General features: G+C 54.3%; 1 protein-coding gene across 1 annotated transcript in view; it reads left to right on the top strand.

Annotated features, from left to right (window-relative positions):
* Window positions 1-18,254, top strand: part of CCDC102A (coiled-coil domain containing 102A) — a 51,178-nt gene extending 32,924 nt beyond the window's left edge. The window contains exons 7-10 of the mRNA XM_037878048.2: window positions 2,618-2,827; window positions 4,635-4,805; window positions 6,870-6,973; window positions 16,845-18,254. Coding sequence (XP_037733976.1) covers window positions 2,618-2,827; window positions 4,635-4,805; window positions 6,870-6,973; window positions 16,845-16,971 — 612 coding nt within the window. The 3' untranslated portion in view covers window positions 16,972-18,254. The remainder of the gene's footprint in view (window positions 1-2,617; window positions 2,828-4,634; window positions 4,806-6,869; window positions 6,974-16,844) is intronic.
* The last annotated feature ends 5,016 nt before the right edge of the window (window positions 18,255-23,270 follow it).

Genomic DNA, 23,270 nt, shown 5'->3' on the forward strand with positions numbered 1-23,270 from the left:
TTACTCCCCTGCCTAAAATAGCTTTTGCATATGGCGGGAATCCTTTGTCTCTACTTTAGTTCCCATGCCTTTCAGTGGAAATTCTATGATGGAGTCCAGTACCAGGTCACATGTCTCTGTAGGGCCATAGCAGCCATGAATCAGAGGCTGTTTGGAGCATCCTCGGGAAGGCTCCCCAGGAAGGTTTCCTGGTGGGAGATTAGCATCTTCTAAGACCTATTGTTCTCCCTAATCATAGGCGCCAACTCCTTGGGTGCTCCGGGGCTGGAGCACCCACAGGGAAATATTAGTGGGAGCTCTGCACCCACCGGCAGCCAAGCTCCTCGCCCCGCTCCGCCCCACCTCACATCACCTCCTCCTCCGCCTCCTCCCCTGAGCGCGCCGCGTCCCCGCTCCTGCCGGAGCTTGCCGCTGCCAAACAGCTGTAGCAAGCTCTAGGAGGGAGGGGGGAGGAGTGGGAACGTGGCGCGCTCAGGGGAGGAGGCGGGGAAGAGGCGGGGGCGGGGATTTGGGGAAGGAGTCGGAATAGGGGCAGGGAGGGGGTGGAGTTGGAGCGGGGACTTTGAGGAAGGGGTTGGAATGGGGGCGGGAGGGGGCGGGGCAGGAGTGGAGTCAGGGCGGGGCCGGGGGCAGACAGTGGTCGAGCACCCACCGGCCCCAGTAGAAGTCGGCGCCTATGTCCCTAATGGCCCTTCCCAGCCAGCCATCTAGACTGATTGCATTCTGCCTAGTGGGTGTTCCCCAGGTGTAAACACATTTGTAATAGATGCAGAGACAATATTCCTAACTTCAGATGCCAGAACGATACATGCATACAAACTGGATAACCCTATTCAGCAAATCATAACCTTTTCAATGACCTTTCACGTGCCTTATCTCGCATAAAATACATCATCGTTCTGCCATTTTTTACATTGTTTGGCTGCTCAATTGATCAATTATTTTGGGACCAGTCAAATGCCCAAATACTTATACAGCCCTCCACTGTCTGAGCACCCCAAGGCATTTAATATAGGGCAGGGCTGTTACCCCATTGTACAGACAGACTAAGAGACGCAAGAAATCTATGGCAGAGCAGGGTCTTGAACTCGGGTCACCTGAGTGCCCGCTTGGTGCCCAGCCACTCGGACATCCTTTCTTTCTGCTTTGGGTCTCTTCCTACCAATCATTTTGAGAGCCTCCTATATGTGTCGGGCAGTAGCAGATCAGTGCCCGTTATTAGAATCTCAGGGTTGGAAGGGACGTCACAAGGTCATCTAGTCCAACCCCCTGCTCAAAGCAGGACCAATCCCCAATTTTTGCCCCGGATCCCTAAATGGCCCCCTCAAGGATTGAACTCACAACCCTGGGTTTAGCAGGCCAATGCTCAAACCCCTGAGCTCTCCCTCCCCCCAGGTCCCCACCCCAACGGCTGCATGATGTAAAGGCACCAGTGAACACCAACAGGACGAGACAAGGGCAAGCTGCTCAGAGCAGGATCTCTCCAGTGGGGTTTGAATGCTTTGATGGTTTCTTGGAAGAGACAGGGCGTGCTTGGCGTATGGCAGAAAGGATTCCAGGCATTTGAGGAGTGTGGAGAAAGGCACAGAGCTGAGGGAGGGAGACACATAGCGCAGTGAGGTGCGAAGCTTGGCTGAATTTAGGGAACAAAAGGGGCTGATCCCCACCCTAGTCTGCACATCACAAAGCCACCACTGAATAGATTAGTTGGCCGTATCTTCCTGAAAGAGGCAGAGCACTGGGCCAGCAGGGGGCGCTGCAGGTCAAGACTGAGATGCATTGGCAGCCCCATGGGGGTTGGTGTAGCCAGGACTCAGGTGCTGGCAGAGTAATGTGCGGGCCCAAGGCTGGAACAGCAGGGGGAGCTGCAGGTCAGGACTGGATCCATCAGCAGAGCTGCGTTGGAGCCACCGGGCTGGGCTAGCAGAGAGGGCTGTGGGTCAGCATGGAGGGGCTTTGGTAGAGCTGGGTGCAGAGGCTTAGACCCGCAGTGATTGAGGCAAGTCAGGAGTGAGGACCCCTGGCGGAGCTGTATGGAGGGGCCCAGCACTGGGAGAAAGGGGGCTTTGCTTTGGTGTTGGTTCTGATTGGTACTGCCCTGTATGCTGCGGCGTAGCAGGGTGGAGACGAGGACCTTCATCCGTGTCAGTGTCCAAACTGAGATGTCTTGAGTCCCGCCCACCCTTTGGGTACTGACACCAGTACCCAGGGGACCAGCAGCCGGCCGGGTCTACTCGCTCTCGCCCATACACCCAGTTCAATGAGGAACCCCTGGTGAGTTTCCCCGAGGCCAGCTCTGGCTGGAGTTGCGCTACTCCATGCGGGATGTTACGTTAACCACTGACTAAGAGGTGTGGGCATATCTCCCTCTACTGGCTGGCCCACAGAGAAAAGAGTCTACTACTGCCACCAGCCAAGGGAGTCAGGCCTCTTCCACTTCAGCTAAGGAGTGCATTGCAGGCCCTGGATTCTAGCCTTGCTGATGAGCCGTGGTGGCATGGGGGGCACCACCCTCAGACAGGGGATAGCTGTGGGCTCCCCACGATGCCCTTTGGTACCTGACACACGGCGACCGCCTGGTTTGACATGGCGTGTGTGTCCCCACCCCTTCACCCAGATGGAGCGGCTGCAAGCGGAGAACGCGGCGGAGTGGGGGAAGCGCGAGCGCCTGGAGACAGAGAAGCTGAACCTGGAGCGGGAGAACAAGAAGCTGCGGGCGCAGATTGAGGACCTGGAGGAGGTGCTGGCCCGGAAGCGCCGGCAGACGGCCAGCGCGCTGGACACTGACCTCAAAACCATCCAGGCCGAGCTCTTTGAGAAGAACAAGGTGAGGCTGATGGGCAGAGCGTCAGTAACAGTGGGGGCCCAGCAAGCGACCGCGGTGGGAAAGCCTTGGGGGGAAATTCCTGCCTCAGGAAACCCCATTGATCAGGGATGAATTGGGCTCTTTGATATTCAAGAGCATCTGGGGCCAGGAATGCTCCCAGTCACACCCCAGTTGGTTCTAGGCTCCTGGCCATTAAAACCCATCTCCATGCTCCATCCCAACCTCCGTGTCCTCCTTAGAGACCTCAGGGCAGGGTGCCCAGGTTCTAGGTCAAGCTCAGGAGGCCAGACGGTGTTTGTGGGCTTCTCCGCTTCTTTGGGATCTCACCAAGAGGACAACAGGGAGAGGTGGGAAGGGGATCAGAGGAACCTAGTCACCTGCATCCAGTGAGAGACGTCGTGACACCTCCGGTTGCTGCCCAGAGTCAGGCTAGGTGTAGACACAGTGATCATGGGGGGTTTCTGGGCGTTGCTTTACGTGCGTCTTGGGCTCGGGCACCCAGTGTCATTGCTGGGGGAGGGAGGAAAGGAGGCTGCTACCTTGGATGTAAAACCTACATGGTTTTAGGGATGGAAGAACTAGATCCAAGTAAATAAAAACCCACCCTGGCTTTTGCTGCTGTGAGGTGTGAGACAGCTCCATTAACCTTTCCCCCATTAGTGGTCAAGGTCCATGTGTTTCTGCATGGCCTGGTCCTGGCTGCCTCTGGAGAGGAGCTGCTGAAATACAAGACGATCCAGTCCTGAGGTTTCCAGCCAGAGAGGTTTATAAGCAGCAGCTCAGATAAGCTCTGGATGCACCTTTCGGGGTGCATGTCTGAAGCAAAATCCCCTGTTGTTTGAGGTTCACCCATCATCGGGTGCCTCCTCACCTGGAGAGTCAGTCATATTTCCAGCCCTGTGGGTGGGCAGATGGGAAAGGAACGAAGGTGGCTTTGTCCAGGTGTAGCTGTGACCCCCACTAGCAATTCCCCTGGAACGACCATTCTCCCAAACCTTTCTGGTGGAGATAAGGGACTGGACATCAGCATTTCCTGGCTTCAGCTGGGTGGAAATCCTGGAGTTTGTGCTATGTTGGTATCTGGAGAGCAATTGGGAAATGCAGAGACACGAGGGCTTGTGGGAGGGGAAGTCTCCTGAACTTAGGAATCTCAAAAATCAGTGTTTGAGTTTGGTTTGAGATGCAGGTGAAGGTTCAGTCTAACCCCTCAGTGACAACTCTGGCAGTGTAAAGCAGTAGTAGGTCGATCACCCGCAGTAGCACCGTTGGGAGCTCTGCTCACTCCTATCTGTACCCTTTACTAGAGAACGTTGGGTTTGGGCCTCTTCCAGACAGAGTTTTGGGGTGCCCCTCTCCTCTAGCCATAAAGAAAGCCCTTATATTAATGATTCTCTGCCCCTCTCTAATAACCTCTCTCCCTAGTGCTTGCGACCCGCTGAAACCTGTTCACGCCCCCCAACTTGGAGAGCCCTGGGGTAATAAGTTTTTCAGAGGAAGTATGGAGGAGGGGCAGTGGTTCAGGTAGGGGACTGAGACTCAGGACTCCTGGGTTCTATTCCCTGCTGTGTGACCCTGAGTAAGTCACTTCCCCTCTCTCCCCCCATCTGTAAAAGAGGGGAGACGATACTTGGCCCTCTAGCAGGGCTGATAGGAGCCTTAAGGCACCAGTGTTGGTTCCGTGTTTTCAGCTCTTTGGCTAAAGAGGCCAGAGCAGGGCGGATTATTAATACACTGGCTGGCTAGCCCACCCTGGATGACCTGTGCCCCAGCCTGCCCGTACCCTAACTCCCTCCCACGGCCCTTCCAGGAGCTGGCCGACCTGAAGCACATTCACAGCAAGCTGAAGAAGCAGTGCCAGGAGAAGGCGGCCGAGCTGGCGCACGCCAACCGCCGGGTGGAGCAGCACGAGGGGGAGGTGAAGAAGCTGCGTCTGCGGGTGGAGGAGCTGAAGAAGGAGTTGGGCCAGGCTGAGGATGAGGCAAGTCTGAGACACACACACACACACACACACACACCCCCGTCCACTCCCTGGCCTCGGGGACAAGGGGAGGGTTTTTAGCACCCAGCCCAAAATCGGAGGAGGGCAGCCGTTGAAATGTCACCATCGACCAGCAGATGCTGCAGGGGGCTCCTTGCTCTGAGCAGAGGGAAATGGAGCGGTAGCCCAGGTAATATGGCGAGGCCGTTGCTGACACGCGGCGACTCTGTCGTGGCAACGGCACAAAGGCACTGAGCTGGGACTCAGGAGAGACATCGTTTCAGAGAGGTTAAGGAAGGACTATAAGACCGTCTCGTCAGACCTGTGTATCACAAGCCATTCAGTTTCACTTAGCTTACCCCTGTGTGGAGCCCAGCAACTTGTGCATGGCTAAAGCATCTCTTCCAGAAAGGCAGCCAGTCTGGAGATGCAGAATCGCCGCTTCCCTGGGGGAGAGCTGGGTTCCTGGGTCACCTTGAGCACGGCACTTAATTTCTTGCATCCCCCGACCAGTGATGGGGATATTGATAGTCGGTCACAGCCCAGAGGGGCTGGGAGGGTAAAATTCATAGAATCATAGAATCATAGAATATCAGGGTTGGAAGGGACATCAGCGGGTCATCTCGTCCAACCCCCTGCTCAAAGCAGGACCAATCCCCAATTAAATCATCCCAGCCAGGGCTTTGTCAAGCCTGACCTTAAAAACTTATAAGGAAGGAGATTCTACCACCTCCCTAGGTAACGCATTCCAGTGTTTCACCACCCTCCTAGTGAAAAAGTTTTTCCTAATATCCAACCTAAACCTCCCCCACTGCAACTTGAGACCATTACTCCTTGTCCTGTCATCTTCATAAATTCATAATGTCTGGGATGCCGCAGTGAGAGGGTTTTATGAAACCACAGGTAGGCAGCCTAACACCTAGCTGTTATCAAGCGCTTTTCACGAGTCGTGCTCAAAGCGCTTTACAAGGAAGGTCAGGATCATTATCTCCATTTTACAGATGGGGAAACTGAGGCACAGAGACTTGCCCAACATCACCCAGCAGGCCCGGGGCAGACCTGGGGATAGAATCCCAGGTCTCCTGAATCCCAGTCTAGCGCTTTATCCACTAGGCCACACTGCCTCCCACAGAGAGAGATATAGATGCCCAACAATCAGAACCTCTCAAACTATCAGCATTTCATTTTCCCAGTGAGAGGAACCCATTCCCATAGCACTGTCACAGCAGCTCCCCTGCAAGTAAGATCAGGGACATCTAAACACACCGCAGGGAGGTCCTGGCCTACTGAAAGGGCAGGCCAAGCACTTAGTCATGTCCCTGGCAACGTTTCAAAGGTGCTAAGATGGAACCAGAAAAGGCGATTAAGTATTAATGTGATGGACTGAGTGGCTCAGGAGATAGGCTAACGAGGTAAAGAGCCTTTCCCACCTCTGGTGCCAGCTCATCTCCTGCCTAGGTCGGAAGTGACTGCAAGTTACTATCTGATGGATGATGGCCTTATGTGAAACGAGTTTGATGGGGCTCAGCCCAATTCCTAGTGAGTAACTCAGTGTCCATGTCGCTACCTGCCTCTCCTGCTAGCAAGGGTTGGTATAAAGAATGAATTCCCTGCTCACCCCCAGAGCAGTCCCCTCCAGGCCAGGCGTGGGGCATTGTGGGGCAAGTATCCAGTACCCCTGGCCATACTGCACCTGTTCTGTGAATGAACAGCCAGCGCACCGCCGTGCTGGCCTGGTGCGGCCACTTCTAGGGGTGAGAGGGTAGCTTGGCTTTGCTGCTGACGTGGTATAGTGACCTAGAGATGCTCTGTGCTCACGGCCCGTCTCGTGTCAGCACTGCCATAACAGTAACGAGAGAATGGCAGAAAAGAAATATACGTTCAGACACCAAGCCACAGAATCCAGGAAATGCAGAGCTGCCTCCATCCTGTTCAGTTATGCCCTACATCTGATCCTCTCGTCTCAGATCACTGGGCTGTCCTACAAACCCTGTGGGTGGCAGTGACTGGGGACCATGGGTACTGCACACGGCGAAGACAGCTGTGTTTCTGTTCGCCTTGCAGCTTGATGAAGCCCATAACCAGGCACGGAAACTGCAGAGGTCCCTGGATGAGCAGACAGAACAAAGCGAGAATCTCCAAGTGCAGCTGGAGCACCTGCAGTCCAGGTGAGGAGAAGCAGGGCTGGGGAGGACGGAGTCCCTGTTGATAAGACCTGAGGAGGGACAGAGATTGGAACGTGGGAGGACAGGAAGGACAGAAATAAAGATGGGCAAGATGAAGTTGGAAGCTGGGGTGGAAAGACTGAAAGGTGAAGCTGTCAAGCTGACCTGGAGTGGCTCAAAAGCGAAGTTACTAACCTCACGGCAGACTGTTAGGAAGCAGGGCACAAACCCCGAATTGGCTGAATTTTATACTTAGAGTTCACCAACTAATTCTCAAGTGTAAACTCCTCAAGCACTGTAACAGCTGTAACATGGAGTCCGACCGTCCTCGTGGGCACTCCGGTCTGTCTGGCTGCCCAGCTCAGCTTGTCTTTGTGATAGGTGGTCCCTTGCACCAAAAATCACAGTAATATTCAGGTTGATCCCCGTCCCAAAGGGCCAGTCACTTACCCCAAGTTGACTGCACCTTAGATCTCACACCAAAGACAACACTTGTAGCCAATCCTATGATAAACCATCTAAAGATTTATTAACTAGGAGAAGGAAATAAGAGAGTTATTTCCAAGGTTAATGCAAGTAAACATACACACACACACACAAACACACACACACATGAGTTCCAATTTTAAGTTTCCAAAAGGACTAGAAGCTTCTATAATAAGCAAGCTCTATATGTCCTTTAGGGCTAACCCAGGCCAAACACAGGGAATCTTTTGCTTATTCTTAGTAATCCCTGCCCTCAGAGTCCAAGCAGCATGAAAGATACAGTTCTTCCTTGTTAGGGCTTTTTGTTCCTTCCCCGGTTTCTGCTTCGAGTTGCAAATTCAGCTGTGGGGGGCAATTCACTTGCTCATCTCATCTTCATGGGGTGGGGGTGGGGGGGAATCAACAAAGTCTTTTGTCCTCTGATGTTCCACAAGAGTTGGTCTGATGTTCATGGGCCTCCTTTGCTGGGCAGAAGACATCTCCTGTTGGAAGCTAGTATTTCACACCTGGTAATGCTTCTCTCCTCTGGTGATTTACAGTTACAGAGCAAACACTTAAATATTACTTTCTCACGTGGGCTACAGATGTTATAAGTGAGATTGATACATGAGGCAGTTTACAAGCATTTCATAAAGTCTAATCACTAAACACAGTTTTATAATTCTAATACCTGTTTTCACGATACTAATCCACGGAGGAGCCAGACTGGTTCCCGCTGTGTATTTGTCGGTGTTCAGTTGAGACCTAGTGGCCTTGGCATGAGCTGGCACCTGGTTTGCCAGCATCACAAAGGTATGAAGTGGGTGGACGAAGGGAAGTAGCAGAAAGGAAGGAAGGAGAAGAGAGGATGAGCGGGAAGGGAGGACAGGCCAGGGTACCGGCCTATGGTGAGGGAGCAGGAGTTGGGATTCCCAGTGATTAGTCTAAATGGCAGACTCTGGGGTGGTCTACTCACAGACTTGCACCGGTTTAGTTAGGGCTCTGTTTACATACAAATATGCCCCAGGTTAGTTAAACCTCTCTGTGGACACTCTTATTTCAGTTTAAGAGGGGCTTATTTCGGTTCAGCATAACTCTGTTCCTAATCGATTTAAACCAAACCAAAATAAGAGCATCCACACCGCCTTTTGCACCAGTTTAACTACACTGGAATAAAATCACCCCTCCCATTAAATTGGTGCCACACTGCAGCTAAACAGTAGTAGAACGGCAGCTACCCTTTCGTAAGGGATGCCACTGAGAAACAGGGTTGGTTTGGGTTTCCTTTCACCCCACAGTCGCTGGCTGTGATCCTGCACCTGGGATAGCAAGCGTGAAAAATCAGGACACACTTTTTTCGGGGTGGGGTGGGGGGGCAGGTTATATTTGCGTATATAAGAAAACCCCCAAATAGCAGGACGACTGGTCACCGTATTTGCATTGTCAGAAATCCCAAACTGGGAGGCACTCAGGTTTGCCCAGCTGAACTGTGTTATGTAGGAGGGATGGAGGCTCAGGAGAACAGCTGCCAAGCCAGGGCTTCTGCCTCTTTGTTTTCCATGTTGCTTGGCCGGAGCGTTCATCCCACCTACTTCACGTTCCCCATAGTCACTTAAGGTGGCGTCTAGACCACAGATGGGCACAGACGCTATAACTAAGTGCTGCTAAGGGAGGGTTAATTGGGACTCTGGACAAATCTCCCTGGACTAATGCTGGTCTGAGCCCGTCTGCTGGAAATGGTGGGGGGACAAGGAGGAGGATTTTACCGAAGAAGGGCAGGGTGCGTAGATGGGGGCGGAATCTGCCCTGAATTATTTATCAAGTGGAGCAGGAGAGAATTCTCCTGCCAGTGATAAATTGCTTTCCAAAGTGGGCTAATCCATTTAGTGTCCCCCCAGGGGATGCCTGTCAGCTCCTGATGGGAGGAGAGGGGAGGGTCATGATGGGAATGTGGGGCCAGTGCCGGTGTGTAGTGACGGATCTGCAAGGGCAGTGCTCTCTCCCTCTCTCTGTCACGTTCATTCAAGAAAGGCCTGGAAGCTAAAACCAGAGGAAGCCTCCCTCAATCCTGGCAGCTTGGAAAGCCAAGGGCAGCAACACCCACACCTTCCGGCGTCTTCCTGCTGCCCTGGCAGTGTCAGACCACGCGGCTGGGTCTGCAGCGGCACTGTCCTCTGCAGAGACTGTCCCAGGGTTTTACAAATCATTTGACTTCCTATTTTTATACTAGGAACAGGACCCTCCCCACTCTCCCTCTGCTGGGGGACCTTGGCCCAAATCTCTGGAGGACCCCAATAATGATGTCCCATGTGGCTGAGCTTCACCTCTGCCTACCCACATCTGAGTGTCCAAGGAGCTCAGGGGCCAGGCAGGAGGGTCCCGCGGGCCGCAGTTTGCCCACCTCTGCATTAGATGGTTCTGGCACAGTTCACACAGGCCAGATGACACCTGGTCACAATGTGGATGGGTCTGCACTTTATGTAACCTGGTAGCTGCTAGGTTATAGCTGTGAGCTGGGGAGGGGGAGAAGCACATGCAGGGGAGGGTCCTTGCTCACTTGCTTCAGGATTCCGGTAGCTGCAGAGGTGAAGACACATGAGACGAGTTGGCGAGGTGAAAAGGCATGAACCCTGCAGCTGTATTGAGGAGGGCCAGGCCAGTGAAAGGTCGGGGGGAGGCACATCCCCCTGTGGCTCCCCACTGCCCCCGTGGCTGCATGTGTCCGGCACCATCAGGAGCAGCATTTGACCTGTAGTTGGGGCCAGCAAGATGGGTGTGACACTTCCACTCGTCTCTGGCGGCTGTTCCTCTGCCAAGCCCCGCAGGGTGCTGTAGCAGGTTGAGTCTAACCCCACAGGCTGGGTCCTGGAATCCAGACACCGGCACCCTCTCTCTGCTGCCCCCGCCCGTGGGCTGAATGCAGGTAGCAGCCGAGGGAAGTGTTAGCCAACACCACCTAGTCCGGGACCAGGCCTTGTGTGCATAGCCTTGATTCAGCTGCCCCAGGCCTGACCCCTGAGTGTAGGTGAGGCTCCCGTTGTATTCAGTCTGGCTTTGGTTCCCAGCCCCCGGATTCCCTTCTCTCTGAAAGGCACTAATAAGTCCTCAGCTACCAGTGCCTGGAGTTTGGTACCAGCTTCCCGAAGGGAAAGGGTGTCTCTGTTCGTCGCTGGAGGAGGTGCTGGGGACGGCCATCCTGTCACAAGGGTTTTCCGAAGCAGGAGCCAATTCTCCCCTCCACCAGGCAGGTTTTCTAGGCAAGATCTAGCTTTCCTCTTGGCTTCACAAGAGCCGCCACCTGGGACACCCGGAGCAGACTCTCCACTGTGCTCTTGGGAGCAAGCTCCATTGAATAGCACAAGCCAAGGAGAGAAAAGAGTCTCTTGCATAAACCCCTAGAACTACCCATGGGGTCTACAACTGTATCCACCTGGGTTGTGATCCCATCAGCACCCACAAGTTCAGCAGGGTCCGAATGGGCTGGGAGACTTCCAAGGAGCACCCTGGTGTGACAGGAAGTAGCACTGGGGCTTCAGTAAGGGGATGCTCTGAACCCGGCTGCTGCTGGAGATGCTGTCTTATGGACAACATGTCAAAATGAGGCCTTGCTAATGAGTATTCGAGAGAGATTCCCGAGCTGCTAGCCCCAGTGTCCTGGCCAAAGTCACTTGGGGGAATTAGATTTAGCCTAAATTTCCCCTACTGCTTCCGTTGGTCCGTTTGCTCCTCGTTTCCTGCCCTGAGCCATTGGGTAGGGTGCTGTGCACTTTTCAGCAGCTGCATCTTTGCACCCAGGAGAGGCAGGGTTGCAGTGGCAGGTCTTGGATTTTAGGCCGCGAAGTGTTTTTGGAGGATGTTGTCTCTAACCCATCACTGGCATTTGGAAGGCACCAGTCAACAGAGGGTTTGGCCTGACGGAAATGCAAGTGATTATGATATAAAGCACATGGGTACTTCCTCCATTGATCCGGCATTCCTGGGATAGACCTGCAGTGCCCGAGGAGGAAGTGTAATGAGCGAGGCTGATCCATGTTCCCTGAGAAGCAATCTTCCCCGTTGCCATAACCTGCATGGGGTCACTTCCAGGGGTCGAGCGAGTCATTCATTATTTACTTGGTTGTCTCTGTTTTCCTGGAGTACTTCCTCAGTTTGACGCCTGGATGGAACACGGCAGGGACGAGCACTGATACTCATCTACGCCTGTCTCTTGGCCCAGGCTTAGGGCCGAGGGCAGGCCATGCTGGGGTCAGGCTAGCTCTTATGGGGAGCAGGGGAATGGGAGACCACAGCAGGTGTGTTGACCAGCCTGTAGTATGAGCTCCACCAGGTGAGCGATCCATGAAACTGCACTAACTTTCTGCATGGAAAGGCCTGTGATTAGTAACAGGAGCGAGACACTGGACGATGGGAATTGCACAGGAGGATGGTAATTCAGTGGAAGTGATGGGCCTGATTCTCACCCATTCTTGCACCATAAAGGGGCCTTCAAAGGGGAATAAACTATTATTTGCACCCACTCTAAGGCCCCTTTACGCAACTCGAGCCATGTAAATGAGGATCGGGCCCAGAGGAGGGTTTCACAAATGGCTCCTGTCCTTACACTGGCCCAAATCAGAACCATGGATCCAACGTGTCCCCGGCTTTGGGCTGTTCAGCTCCGGGGTTCGGGCTTGGCCCACGGGGAAGATTGTGCGTTGTTCAGAGCTGGGTTCAGATTTCAAACCCCTCTGAGGCCAGAGGGCTGCGGGGCTCCTAGAAAGTCCCTGCTTAGGGCCTGTGGGGAGTGAAGCTTTCAAGCTCTGGAGCCGTGTTCAACCAGCAGAGGCAGACCTGGGGAGAGAGCACATGTGATGTGAGGGCCTGGGCACGAAGCCAGGAGTCAAGGCGTTTAGCCAACATCAACAGAAGTGGCTAGTGCTTTTGGGTGCTTCAGCTATCGGTGCCCAACGTGAGACACGTTAAAGGAGCATGATTTTCAGAAAGCGCCAAGCACCTGCCCTCTGGAAGCCAGGCTCCGTTATAGCGGGTCAGGCCCCCAAAATCGCTGGTCCTGGTGGAAAATCGTGGCATTGGCTCCACTCTGCTCTTTGAGGCATGAGTCTCTGTTCATCTTTCCCCGTCTGAAGAATGAGGATAATTATACTGACCCTGCTGTGCAAATCAGGATGAGATCTATGGCTGCACTAGGCAATGGAAGTGCTCAGAATTATTATTTTAACCTGATTATAATCTGCCAAGCCTGGGACAGCTAGAAGAACCTTCACTAGCCCGCGACTTTAGCTCGCAGCACGGAAGGATGTTCCGGTCTAGAGAGCAACTCTTACTAGGCTGGCTTAAAAGGGTCCATCTAGCAGTACCCATCTCATCCCGTGCCCAGCCAGGCAACCAGCTCCCAGGTTCTTGGACCCTTCACCCTCCCTCCATGCAAAGACCCTTGGAGTCCCCCCAGACTGTGCTGTGGAGAGAGGATTCCACACGAAGGCATAGGAGCACGCAGCAGAAAACAAACCAAGCTCCGGATGAGCAGGGGATCTCGCGAGAGAGAGAGCGTGCTGTGTGTGATATGACTGAAGGGCTGTGTGTGATAGGGCTGAAGGGGGTGGGGGGACGACACAGGGCCAGAGAAATGCATTGTCCTCTTAAAGATGCTCTGGTTTTATTGCTCTTAAAAAGTTTTTTTTTTTTTTTTTGGCGGGGGGGGGTACGTTCCTCCAGCAATAAAACACTGAAATGGACGCATGACAAATCGATTCTGCGCCATCCAAAGTGCCTCTGAGAGGCAGCTTGGCCTTTTTTTAATCTGATTTTATTTTCCTGGGACATCTCCATTAAATCATACAGGAATAATGGAGGCTTCAGCTCTTCCCGCCTCCCCAGCCCCCTCTTTAAATAATTCATGCTTTCCAGTAAAAGGCAGCAAAGTCGTGCTTTTCGCCCGGAGGATGATGGGAGAGCTGCTTCCATCACGTTCTCGGGGCTTGGGCTTGGAATTTGACTCATAAATTTAGCTGATGAAGGAGAATGCTCCGGAGAGTGAGTTGATACGAATACAAAGAGATTCCCATTGACAAGGAGAACACGGGCCCAATCCAAAGCCCCCTGATGCCAATGGACAGCCTCCCTTTGACCTCAGTGGGCATTGAAACCATCTCTGAGGAGCAGTGCTGGGTACAGGCCCCCTTGCTCCTGTCTCCTGGAGAGAGTCACCAGTGAGAGCAGTCATGGGCTTCCCACCCACTGTTCTACTATCAGTCCCTTGCTCTTACCCAGGGCTTTTCATCAGTAGATCTCAAGGCACTTTACAAAGGAGGTCAGGAGCATTATCCCCATTTTACAGATGGGGAAACTGAGGCACGGAGCAGTAATATAATCCTGCTGGCAGAACTGGGATATCATGCAGATCTCCAACGTCCCAGTCCAGTGCTCTATCTGCTAGGCCATACTGTGGGAGGCCACCCAATGAGACTGTGTTCTCCATGTCCAGTCAGCTCTGGGCCTCCCTCCTATCGCTCCAATAACAGACCTCGGCCCTTACCCTCCTCCCCGCTCCAGCTGCCGCACTCCCTCAGTCAAGGGTGTGCTTTACTCTCCCCTGTGGATGCATTGAGGTGGTTCAGAAGGCACCATCGCCCTCCACATGCTTCTCTGAAGCCTCTCCCAGTAGAGCTGATTTATTTCCCTGCCAAAAAACAGCCAGTTTTGGATAAAACCTATTTTTGTCGGGGGAAAACCGGTTCTTTGTCGAAATAATTCCAGCCCTTTGAACCTCTAGCTTCCTTGGGCCGCCTTGTGGGGAACATTCGACCCCTCCCCTCCCCGCCTTCGATCCCCTGTGCCATCACGGCGGTGACGAAGGGTTGTCTTCACTGCAGAGTTAACCCAGACTCTTACCTGGCGTTGCCCCTAGCCACTCTCCCATTCTCACACAAAACCCTCTCACCCGAGTTTGATGGTGCTTTCAACCCAGACTCACTGGCCCAGCTGGGGATAGAGGCTGGAGCCCGGGTTCAACTGTCCCTTGGGCTGGTAACCCACTTGCTTTGCAGTGAGGACACAGGGCAAAGCTCTCGAGCGCGGATAGTTCTCTAGTGCCCTCCTACATTCCCCCCCGTGTGCCCTGAAAGGGAGAGAAGTTCTCCCACAGTTCACTGGGAAAGACTCACAGAGTGGCTCAGCGCATTGCAGCATAAAGACCCATGGGATGTGCCCCCAGAAATCCCAGCGCCACGCACGGGTGGGTGCAGCACCCGTGAGGATCCAGTAACTCAGGCAGGGTTCTGCAGTGTGGCTGCTGACACTTGGGCTAGCCTAACCCAGGCACCGATCCCCTGGGCTAACTCCGCAGGAAGACACGCCCTAAGTGGCGCTGCCCACGCAGGGATATTTTATTGCCACCCAGGAAGGGGTTAGAAACCTCTTGGGGGACCACGTACTGCTGCCCAGGGCACATTGGAAACTTCTAGGGGGCAGTCCTGGGAGATCCAGTTTGGGATGGGGCTCAGTCGCTGGCTCCCGAGGCTGAGAGGGCATCTGGGGAGGAACAGCAGGGACCCCCTGGCCTCACTGCCTGATTTGAAGCAGCGTTCCAGGGCTCGCCCTGACGCCTGGCCTGGGGGGGAATCCAAGGATTCCCCTCCTCCAGAAAGTCTCTGTTTTTAATATTAATGGGCCATGTGATGCTGCTGTGATCAGCTCTGCTCAGGCAGCTCAAAGGGGTGTAAAGCACCCAGATCTCCCCAGCCAGGGATTCCCCAGGCCTAGGAGAGCACAGGGGGTGGAGAGTCAATGTATATCACTTCCCCGTCTAGCGTAGGACCAGGGAGAGAAGACGGCTGCAATCCCCAGCCAGTGGGGGGCGATATGAGTTGCTCTCTATGCTGGGGCTGGAGCCTGCAGAGAACTGGCCCTAGAATCAGCCGAAGCTGGAGGCTCTGAGAAGTTGACGCATTGTGATTGCGGGGGTTGGTTTTGTTTGTTACCAAACAAACAAAAATCTCAGAAAATAGCCAAACTCTGACTGCTCTGGGTACAACTTTAACTAACACGCAGTGCTACCGAACCAATGTCAGAACCAAATGCAAAGCCAAATGCAAAGCCACCCCCAAGGAGCCGGAATCGTGGCCTAGAGATGGGCCCTGGGCTTGTGGAATTGGGAGCTGGATCTGAGCTTCCCCTGGGACTGGCAGGGGCTGGGGTCCAGGGATCCAACTCGGGAGCTGTAACGAGACATCCCAGTTGATCAGGGAAGTGCTGGGAGACCCTTCTTCCCAGCAGTGTCAATGCAGGCTCCATTTCGGTCTTAGTGACACCGCTGTGCTGCCCAGGCTGGGTGATGATAATCGGGTGGAGGCAGGCGGAGGTCATGACAGCTTTGAGCCCTCACTCCCCTCCCCTCTGCCCTCTGATAAATGGCTCCAGACAATAATGTGCTGCTGTTAAGTACCCGGGATCTGAAAAAGGCTTTAAGTGAACTTGGTTGCTTTAATCAAAAGTCCATTAAGTGTTGCTTGGAGCCATTGTGGGAAAGGCTGTTCGGATTTGGCTTTATCAGCAGGTAACACCCACTTAGCGGAGAGAGAAGACAGCTCTGTGTTCTTCTCCCAGGCCCAGCCCTCCCTGGGAATGGCCAGGTTCCAGCTGTTTGTAACATAGCTATCTGCAGACCCTGGACCCCCGGGGCTGGATCGCAGGATCAAACTGCAGGCACTGAAATCCAGTGCCAGGTCTTCCCCCAGGGGCTGTGCCTTGGCATCCATTCTGGATGGGCACTGACCTCCAGTGCCAGTGATTCTTCCCAGGTTTCACTCCGTTGCCAGATTCCGGGGCTGCCTGGGGAATCTGGCCAGGAAAGGTGGGGCCAAGAGCGGGTCTGTAGAAGGGTGGCTCTGGCAGGTCTTTGTGGGACTGGGGGAGGTTGGGTCTATAATTAGGGTGAGGCCAAAGGGACCTGCCTGTCCAGTGCCTCTCCCGTCAGCCCCGTGTCTGCCCCACACCAACCGCGTGGTGCCTGGCTTTCACCCTGGCGTGGGAGAAACAGCAAAGCGCAGACGAGGTTACACACAGCAGCACCCACCCTAGAGCGGCAGGGCAGAGCCCGCAGCGTTTAGATTGCCACATGCTGTTGCCCTGGGGCCCTGCCTCGCACTGGGGCCCCGGCAGGCGTGAGGGGTGTGGAGAGGGGAAAATAGAAAGGTCTGGGGGCAGGGGGAGTGGACCCCAATGCCATGTTGATGGATGTCATACAAGAGCCTAACCAGACAGAGAGGGAAAGGGGAACGTGCGGCGATAGGTGTATAGAGAGGTCTGTACATCTGGGGCTAGATAGACACAGCGCGGCAGGGAGCTCGCGGGCGTCTCTGGGTCCCCCTCTCCGCTATGTTTGCCTTTGCTCTGGTTTTTCTCGGCCCAGGCTCCGCAGACAGCAGAACGCGCCGCTCTTTGGGAAGATCCGGAGCTCCCGGTTTGGCCCCGACGACCCTGACGACGGGACCAGTGACCTGGATGAAGACGAAGATCTACAGATCCAGGTTCCTTAGTGCCTGGCGCGCAGGGCCAATGAGACTGTGGCTGGAGGAGAAGGAAGTGGCAGGCTGGACGCTTGGGGAGGATAATACCGGCAGGAGCCTGCTCCATGGGCCGCACACGCTCCCTGTCCCAGGCCTCAGCATCGGCAGTCAGACAAGCCAAGAGCCGGCAAAGGACGCGTGCGGATAGAGCCTCTGGCCCTGCTGGCCTGTGTCACCACCAGTCATGGGGGGTGCTAGAGGGAAACCCCGTGGCCAAGGGCCCATCCCAGGGGGCAGGATTGGTTCTACCCCAGTGGGTTTCGTACACAGGGAGCTAAAGCGCCAAAGAGTGGGATGAAGAGAAATCCCCAGGTGGCTGTTACCAGACGATAATGAGAGGAGGGGGGAGGGGCCAGGCTGCGGAGCCTGAATTAGCCGCCCTGGCAGAACAATGGCACTGGGGCCAATTCTGTATAAATGATGCCAACAGCTGAGGGGGCGTGAAGGCCAGTGCACTGGATGGTACGCAATGCAGTCGCTGCCCCTTCCGCCCCGTCTCGCCATGCCTGCCCGGAATGCCCTCTGCAATTCCAGCCTCCTGCACATGCCCTGCAGGTGGCCTGCCCAGTCCCTCCCTCCCCAGCTCTCTCCTGGCACATGGCAGTCGCCTGACAGGCCCCATCTCTGATGCCTTCCTCGGTTCCAGCCTAACCTGGGAACAGTTTGCATCTCAGCATCACAAATGAATGAACTGAGCCTCGCAACCAATGACCTCCCTTTTACTGACGGGGAAACCGAGGCACAGAGCAGGGCAGTGACTTACCCAGGATCATGGACCTCCAAGGCCTGCACCTCGGGCACTAGGCCTTGCCTCCTCCCCATGTGTTCTGTCCACCAACAGCCCCTCTCCCTCACCCCTGTTTGGGGGGAGGGATAGCTCAGTGGTTTGAGTATTGGCCTGCTAAACCCAGGGTTGAGAGTTCAGTCCTTGAGGGGGCCATTTAGGGATCTGGGGCAAAAATTGGGGATTGGTCCTGCTTTGAGCAGGGGGGTACACTAGATGACCTCCTGAGGTCCCTTCTAACCTTGATATTCTATGAACACATGCACCTCACAGCATAACCAGACATTGCAACACTACACCGGAGAGCATCCAAGGCTTAGCTAACCCAGATGAGCCCGGCCCCTGGAGCACTGACAGCAGGAGCCAAGTACGCAGGAGCAAATCCTTCTATTTTATATACGGATTTTATATATATGTATGTATTTGTATATGGTTTATATTATAAATATAGAGCTATGGGCCCAGGCGATCCCTGTGGTTGGTGTGGTGCAGTCCTTCCCCCCCACCTAACCCCTTTGGTGTTAATGCTCTGCTCTATTCTGTACTGCGCCCCGTCTGCTGGGGCTGGGCTGGCTGTCCCTGGCCAGTCAATCTGTTGCTGTGCCGGCCGGTGGTGTGGAAACGGAGGCTGGTGGAGACAGGAGATCAGGAAGCAGGTGGCTTCTTGGGCAGGGAACGTTTACAGACCGTCTGACCGCTGGCGGGGGGAGGGTTGTAATCACCTGAATATATGAGAAACCCAAGTGTGTGACTAGAGGTGTTATATGCTGGGATGCCCAGAGGCGAGGCTTGCATAGGTGGGAAGTATAAACCCCACACTGGGGTTAATGGGTGCCTGAGAGCCCATGGGCATGTCAGGCTCAATTGAGGAGCAGGCCCAGCTGGGGCAGTTTCCATAAGTCGGGGCGGGGGAGTAGGGTGGTCAGGCAGAAGACCAACCCAGCCATAAGCAGAAGAGAGATGAAGCTGCAGGAGCCAGGTTTCACTCCTCTGGTGGCTCCCAGGGAGGGGTGAGGAATTGAGGGGCATGGCCCTGTGGGTCGGTGTCCTGACGGGAGGGCAGAGGGGAATGGGAAGAGAGAAGGGGAATGAGAGGAGAGACTGGTATCTCAGAGTCGTAGGAGGGGGAGCAAGGTGGTGGCTTTGTTTGATGCTACTTGCTGAAAAGCCTGGCCCTGAAGTGAGAGGCTGGGTGGGGCAGAAGACTTCTTGGCTTGCTACCTCTGTCTCTTAGTACGGGTGGGATGCTAGAGGGATATGACTGGAGGGCTGAGGGCCCCCCCGCCGTGTCTTGTGGTGGGTGACATCGCTGTTAACAGGCCCTGGTGGAACCATGTTGTTTTCCCTTTGGATCAGCCCATGAATAAACTTCTGCTCTCACCATTCCCATGACACCCAGAGCCTGCAGGGCAGCTGAAAAGGGCCTTGGCTTGGGGCCTAAAACGCTAGTAAAAAAAACCCTAAACAGTAATGGCCTGTGATAACAATTTTATAGGGAGCCTGGGGTTTATTTCCCCCATAACAGAGTGTGATGTAACGGCAAGGAGCTCACTTCCTCCAGAGTCGGCTGCTTCCAGGAATCCCGGGAGGGAATGCTGCACGAGCACCCAGAGCGGGGCAACTCCCAGCTTCTCCCAGCAGGGGGTGCTCTGGGAGTGGGGCAGCAGCTCTGGTTTGGGGGCGCTCCTTGAAACTCTCCCCCAGATTGTTTTCAAAGGGGAAGTTGAAACTGGAGAAAAGACTACTCCAGCTGCCTTTTGCGGGTTGCCCCAGGTTTTCTCCCTCCCCTCCAGGACATGCTAAACCCACTGAATCTGATCCCAGTCCCTCCAGGATTAATCTAGCCCATAATCTTCAAAGCCCCTGCACCACCATCCTGCATTCAGGCAACTCCCCTCCCCAGCCGGGCCCTTCTCAGACACACAGCAGACATAGTCAGAATGCAAGGGTATTTTGCTCCAGACTCATTGGCACCGAAAACAAGATAGCGTCTGTGCAAGCAGGGTAATTACAGCGCTTGGGTCTTCCTGCGGCCCCTGTTTGCAGAGGGCCAGCTCAGCGCTGAGGAATCCCGCTTGTCACCTGGAGATGGGAGAGCAGAGGAAGGGAGGAGAGAGACGCTGTTTAGGGAGAAGGGTGTGAGTGGGTCTGAGGAAGCCGAATTACTCCTAAGGGAAGGGGTGGCAGAGTTCAGTCTGAGACTCCATCGCCCTTTTGAAACAATAGGGGAAATCCCTACATGTCACGATCTCGGAGAATCGTAGAAAGTGAAGGCTGGAAGGGACTGGAGAGGTCAGCTCGTCCAGCCCCCTGTACCCAGCCAAAACCAGCGATGCACCCCGAGGCCATCCCTGACAGGGGTTTTTTCCAACCTGTTCTTAGAAACCTCTGGTGATGGGCATTCCTTCCACCCGCTCTGGGAATCCTATTAACTGTCCGATAGTTAGAAAGCTTTTTCTAATCCCTAGCCGAAATCTCCCTTGCTGCCAGTTAGGCCACTGACCTGCTGTCCTACCTTCAGTGGCCATGGAGAGCAGTGTGTTCCTGTCTTCTTTGTAACCCGCTAACATCTCTGAAGCCTGTTAGCAGGAATGTACAACTCAGATTCCCGCATCAACCTTAACTCTGCCCCCTCCCTAGTCCTCCTTCCCTCCAGGGTGGGAACCCTCAGCGGGTGCATCCGCCCCACCCCCTCTTCCCCCCAAGTATTCCAGCACCATGGTCCTTGGCTGAGTGAGGACAGATCCAGCCTCCGCCCTCACAGCTTCGGAGCGGGCGGGTGTTTGTGCTACTCTGGGGAGGGCCCCCTGGATTAGTCAGGAGTCTGTGCACGCTGGAGGCTGGGTCTTGCTGCAGGTCAACGAGACGGCTGCAGAATGAACAAGCCGAGGACCCACAGAATCCTTGGCTACATCGTACTTCACCCCCCAGGACCTGCTGGGACTGGCGCAGCCGTGAGCTCCCCACAGCCCATCAGCACTCAGCCCCGGCTCCCTACAGCGCCTCCTTCTGGGAGAGGCTGAGGGTAGAGGCGTGAGGAGCAGCCCCACTCATTGCAGCAGCAGCCGGGGCCTAGCGCGTGAAATCCCACAGGAAGAAAGCCAGGGGTCCAGGCAAATTCATCTCTTTGCTCCCCATCCTGTGGAGCAGGGAAAGTCCGGCTTGGGCGAGCAGGTGGGCACCGTGCCTGGCTGGGGCGCTGTGTATTTCTCAGACCACCTGGGTGAACAACAGTAGCGATTAACTAAGGTTGACCCAGCTTGGTTTAAATATGAATCCGCCCCCTCAACCACTGTGAACCTTGCCCCACCCCTCCGCCGGAGCCAGAGCTCAGCCCTCCCCTTTCCTTGAATGCACAAAGGCCGCTTCCCTTGTAAAGGGCTGGGTCACTGGGCCACCAGGTCACCCCCGACTAGAAGGGAGCCGAGTGGCTCTGGGGTGGGGATCGGCCAGAGCAGCTGGCTGAAGCTGAGCTGGCAAGTAGCAGGCTGCTGCAGGAGCAGGGCCTGGTCATGGGGCCTGGGGACAGAGCAGGCATCAAGGTGGTTTTGGACACGGGTGTGAACTCTCAGATGCTTCCAAAGCAAAGAGCAACGGGCAAACATTCTGGGGTTCTTCTAGCATCACTGGGGTCAGTCATCCCATCGGGGGAGAGGGGGGTGCTGCCACACTGCCTCCATCCCCACCAGCTCCTCCTCACGTCTCCTGCCCCATCCCCGTGGCCTTCCCTTCTTCCCCATCTGGGCCTGAACCCCGCCAGCTTCAGTGTAGATGCTACCTACGCCAACAGGAGGGATTCGGGATTTTAAGTCACTCTCATGATGTTGAGGGGCTGACTTGTGGTTTTTGAATGCATGGGTTGGCCATACGGGAGTACAAGGGGAACTAGGATCTGAGCTACTTATGTTTTAGGATTGGCCCAACTAGTCTTAACCCTTAAAGCACACACTCCTCTCTTACCCATCCCGAGTTATCATCTGTGTTGTAGACAGCTAGGTATTGTTATGACCTTGTTTTCTGTGCCCTGCACCTTGACATTTCAAGGTCTCTGATGGAGGCTGCCATTTTGTGGGCATAGCTAGTGCAGCATTGTCACAGGAGGGGCACACTGCACTCTCTCATAGGAATTTACTTATGTTCTTCCTTGCTTTGTTGTTTCCTTGCATGTAAACTCCAAGCCACTCAGATTGTTTTCCATCCAGATACTCTCAATCTGGTTAAACACCAGGTTTCAGGGGACTAGGAATAATCCGCCTCAATCTTTAAAAAACAACACAAGCATTCTCTTTCTTTTTAAAGCCACAGAGGGTGAGAATTAGGGTGGCGAGGATGCCGAGAAGTTATTTATCCAGAGGGCGTCCGAGTTGAAGGGGAAGTTTTGAACTGTATACGGAACATTTATCACAAAATTCTGAAAAAAAAGCTCATTTTTGGGGCGAAAATTTTGCAACTGTTGAAAAGCAGGAGTTGTGCTGAGCCATGTATATCATAGGCCAGAGAATCTCACCGTTACCGAGGCACTGAGCCCGATATTTTGTGTCTGGCTGACCCATATCTTCCAGAAAGGCAGCCCGTCTGGATTTGAGCACATCTCGAGAGAGAGCGAGAGAGAGAGTGTACCTGTTCCCTTGGTTAATCACCCTCACTGTGGGGTGCTAGTGAAAATGCCAGTCCTGGCTGAAACCCGACTTCACCTGGCATCAGAGTTGCTGTCCTGTCTGTGTCGCAGGGCGCATATTTAGAGAGAGCACGACAGAGCAGAAAAGTTTAGAAGGACTCAGAGACGCAATGTTATTAAAAATTGATATTTCAATGAGCTAATCCCTTTCTCTCTGGCTTTTAATTGATTGTGTAAGAAGCATTACCTCTCCCTTTTTTTTTTATTTGTGGGGAACATTAATTTTTTTATGGCCAAACAAATCCGACTGTAGTGGCAGAGGTATGCACCCAGCAATTTCGGCAGCCCTAAACAACTGGGCTAGCTGCAGACGTCTGGGGCAAGGTCATTGGATGGCAGAGGCAGGAGGTCTGAAATGATTCTCCCTGGAAGGCTGGCATGGCAGGACACCTGAGTTAGGTTGCCTAGTGATCCATCCTGACTTCTGAAGGGACACGCATGGGTTTGACAGTGCAAGAAGAGCTGACGTAACTTTAAGGGCCCAGTCCTGCCAGGTGCTGAGCACTGGCCTTGATCCAAAACACGAAAGCCTGAACTGTACAGGCAAAAAGCAACCTGAAAAAAACTTTCCAGGCCAAAACAAGGTCATCATCCAGCTATGCTGCGGTAACAGCAGTGTCGTTTAGTGCATAGAGCACTGGACGGGGACATGGGAGACCGGGGTTCTATTCCCAACTCATCCATTGGGGGACTTTGGGCAAGTCAAGTCACCGCCACGTGCCTCAGTTTCCCCATCTGTGAAATGGGGACAATGCTGCTGACCTCCTTTGTAAAGCGCTTTGAGCTCTACAGATGAGAAGTGCTGTA

The sequence above is a fragment of the Chelonia mydas genome, chromosome 12 (genome assembly GCF_015237465.2).
Source record: "Chelonia mydas isolate rCheMyd1 chromosome 12, rCheMyd1.pri.v2, whole genome shotgun sequence".
In the NCBI taxonomy this organism is placed as follows: domain Eukaryota; kingdom Metazoa; phylum Chordata; order Testudines; family Cheloniidae; genus Chelonia; species Chelonia mydas.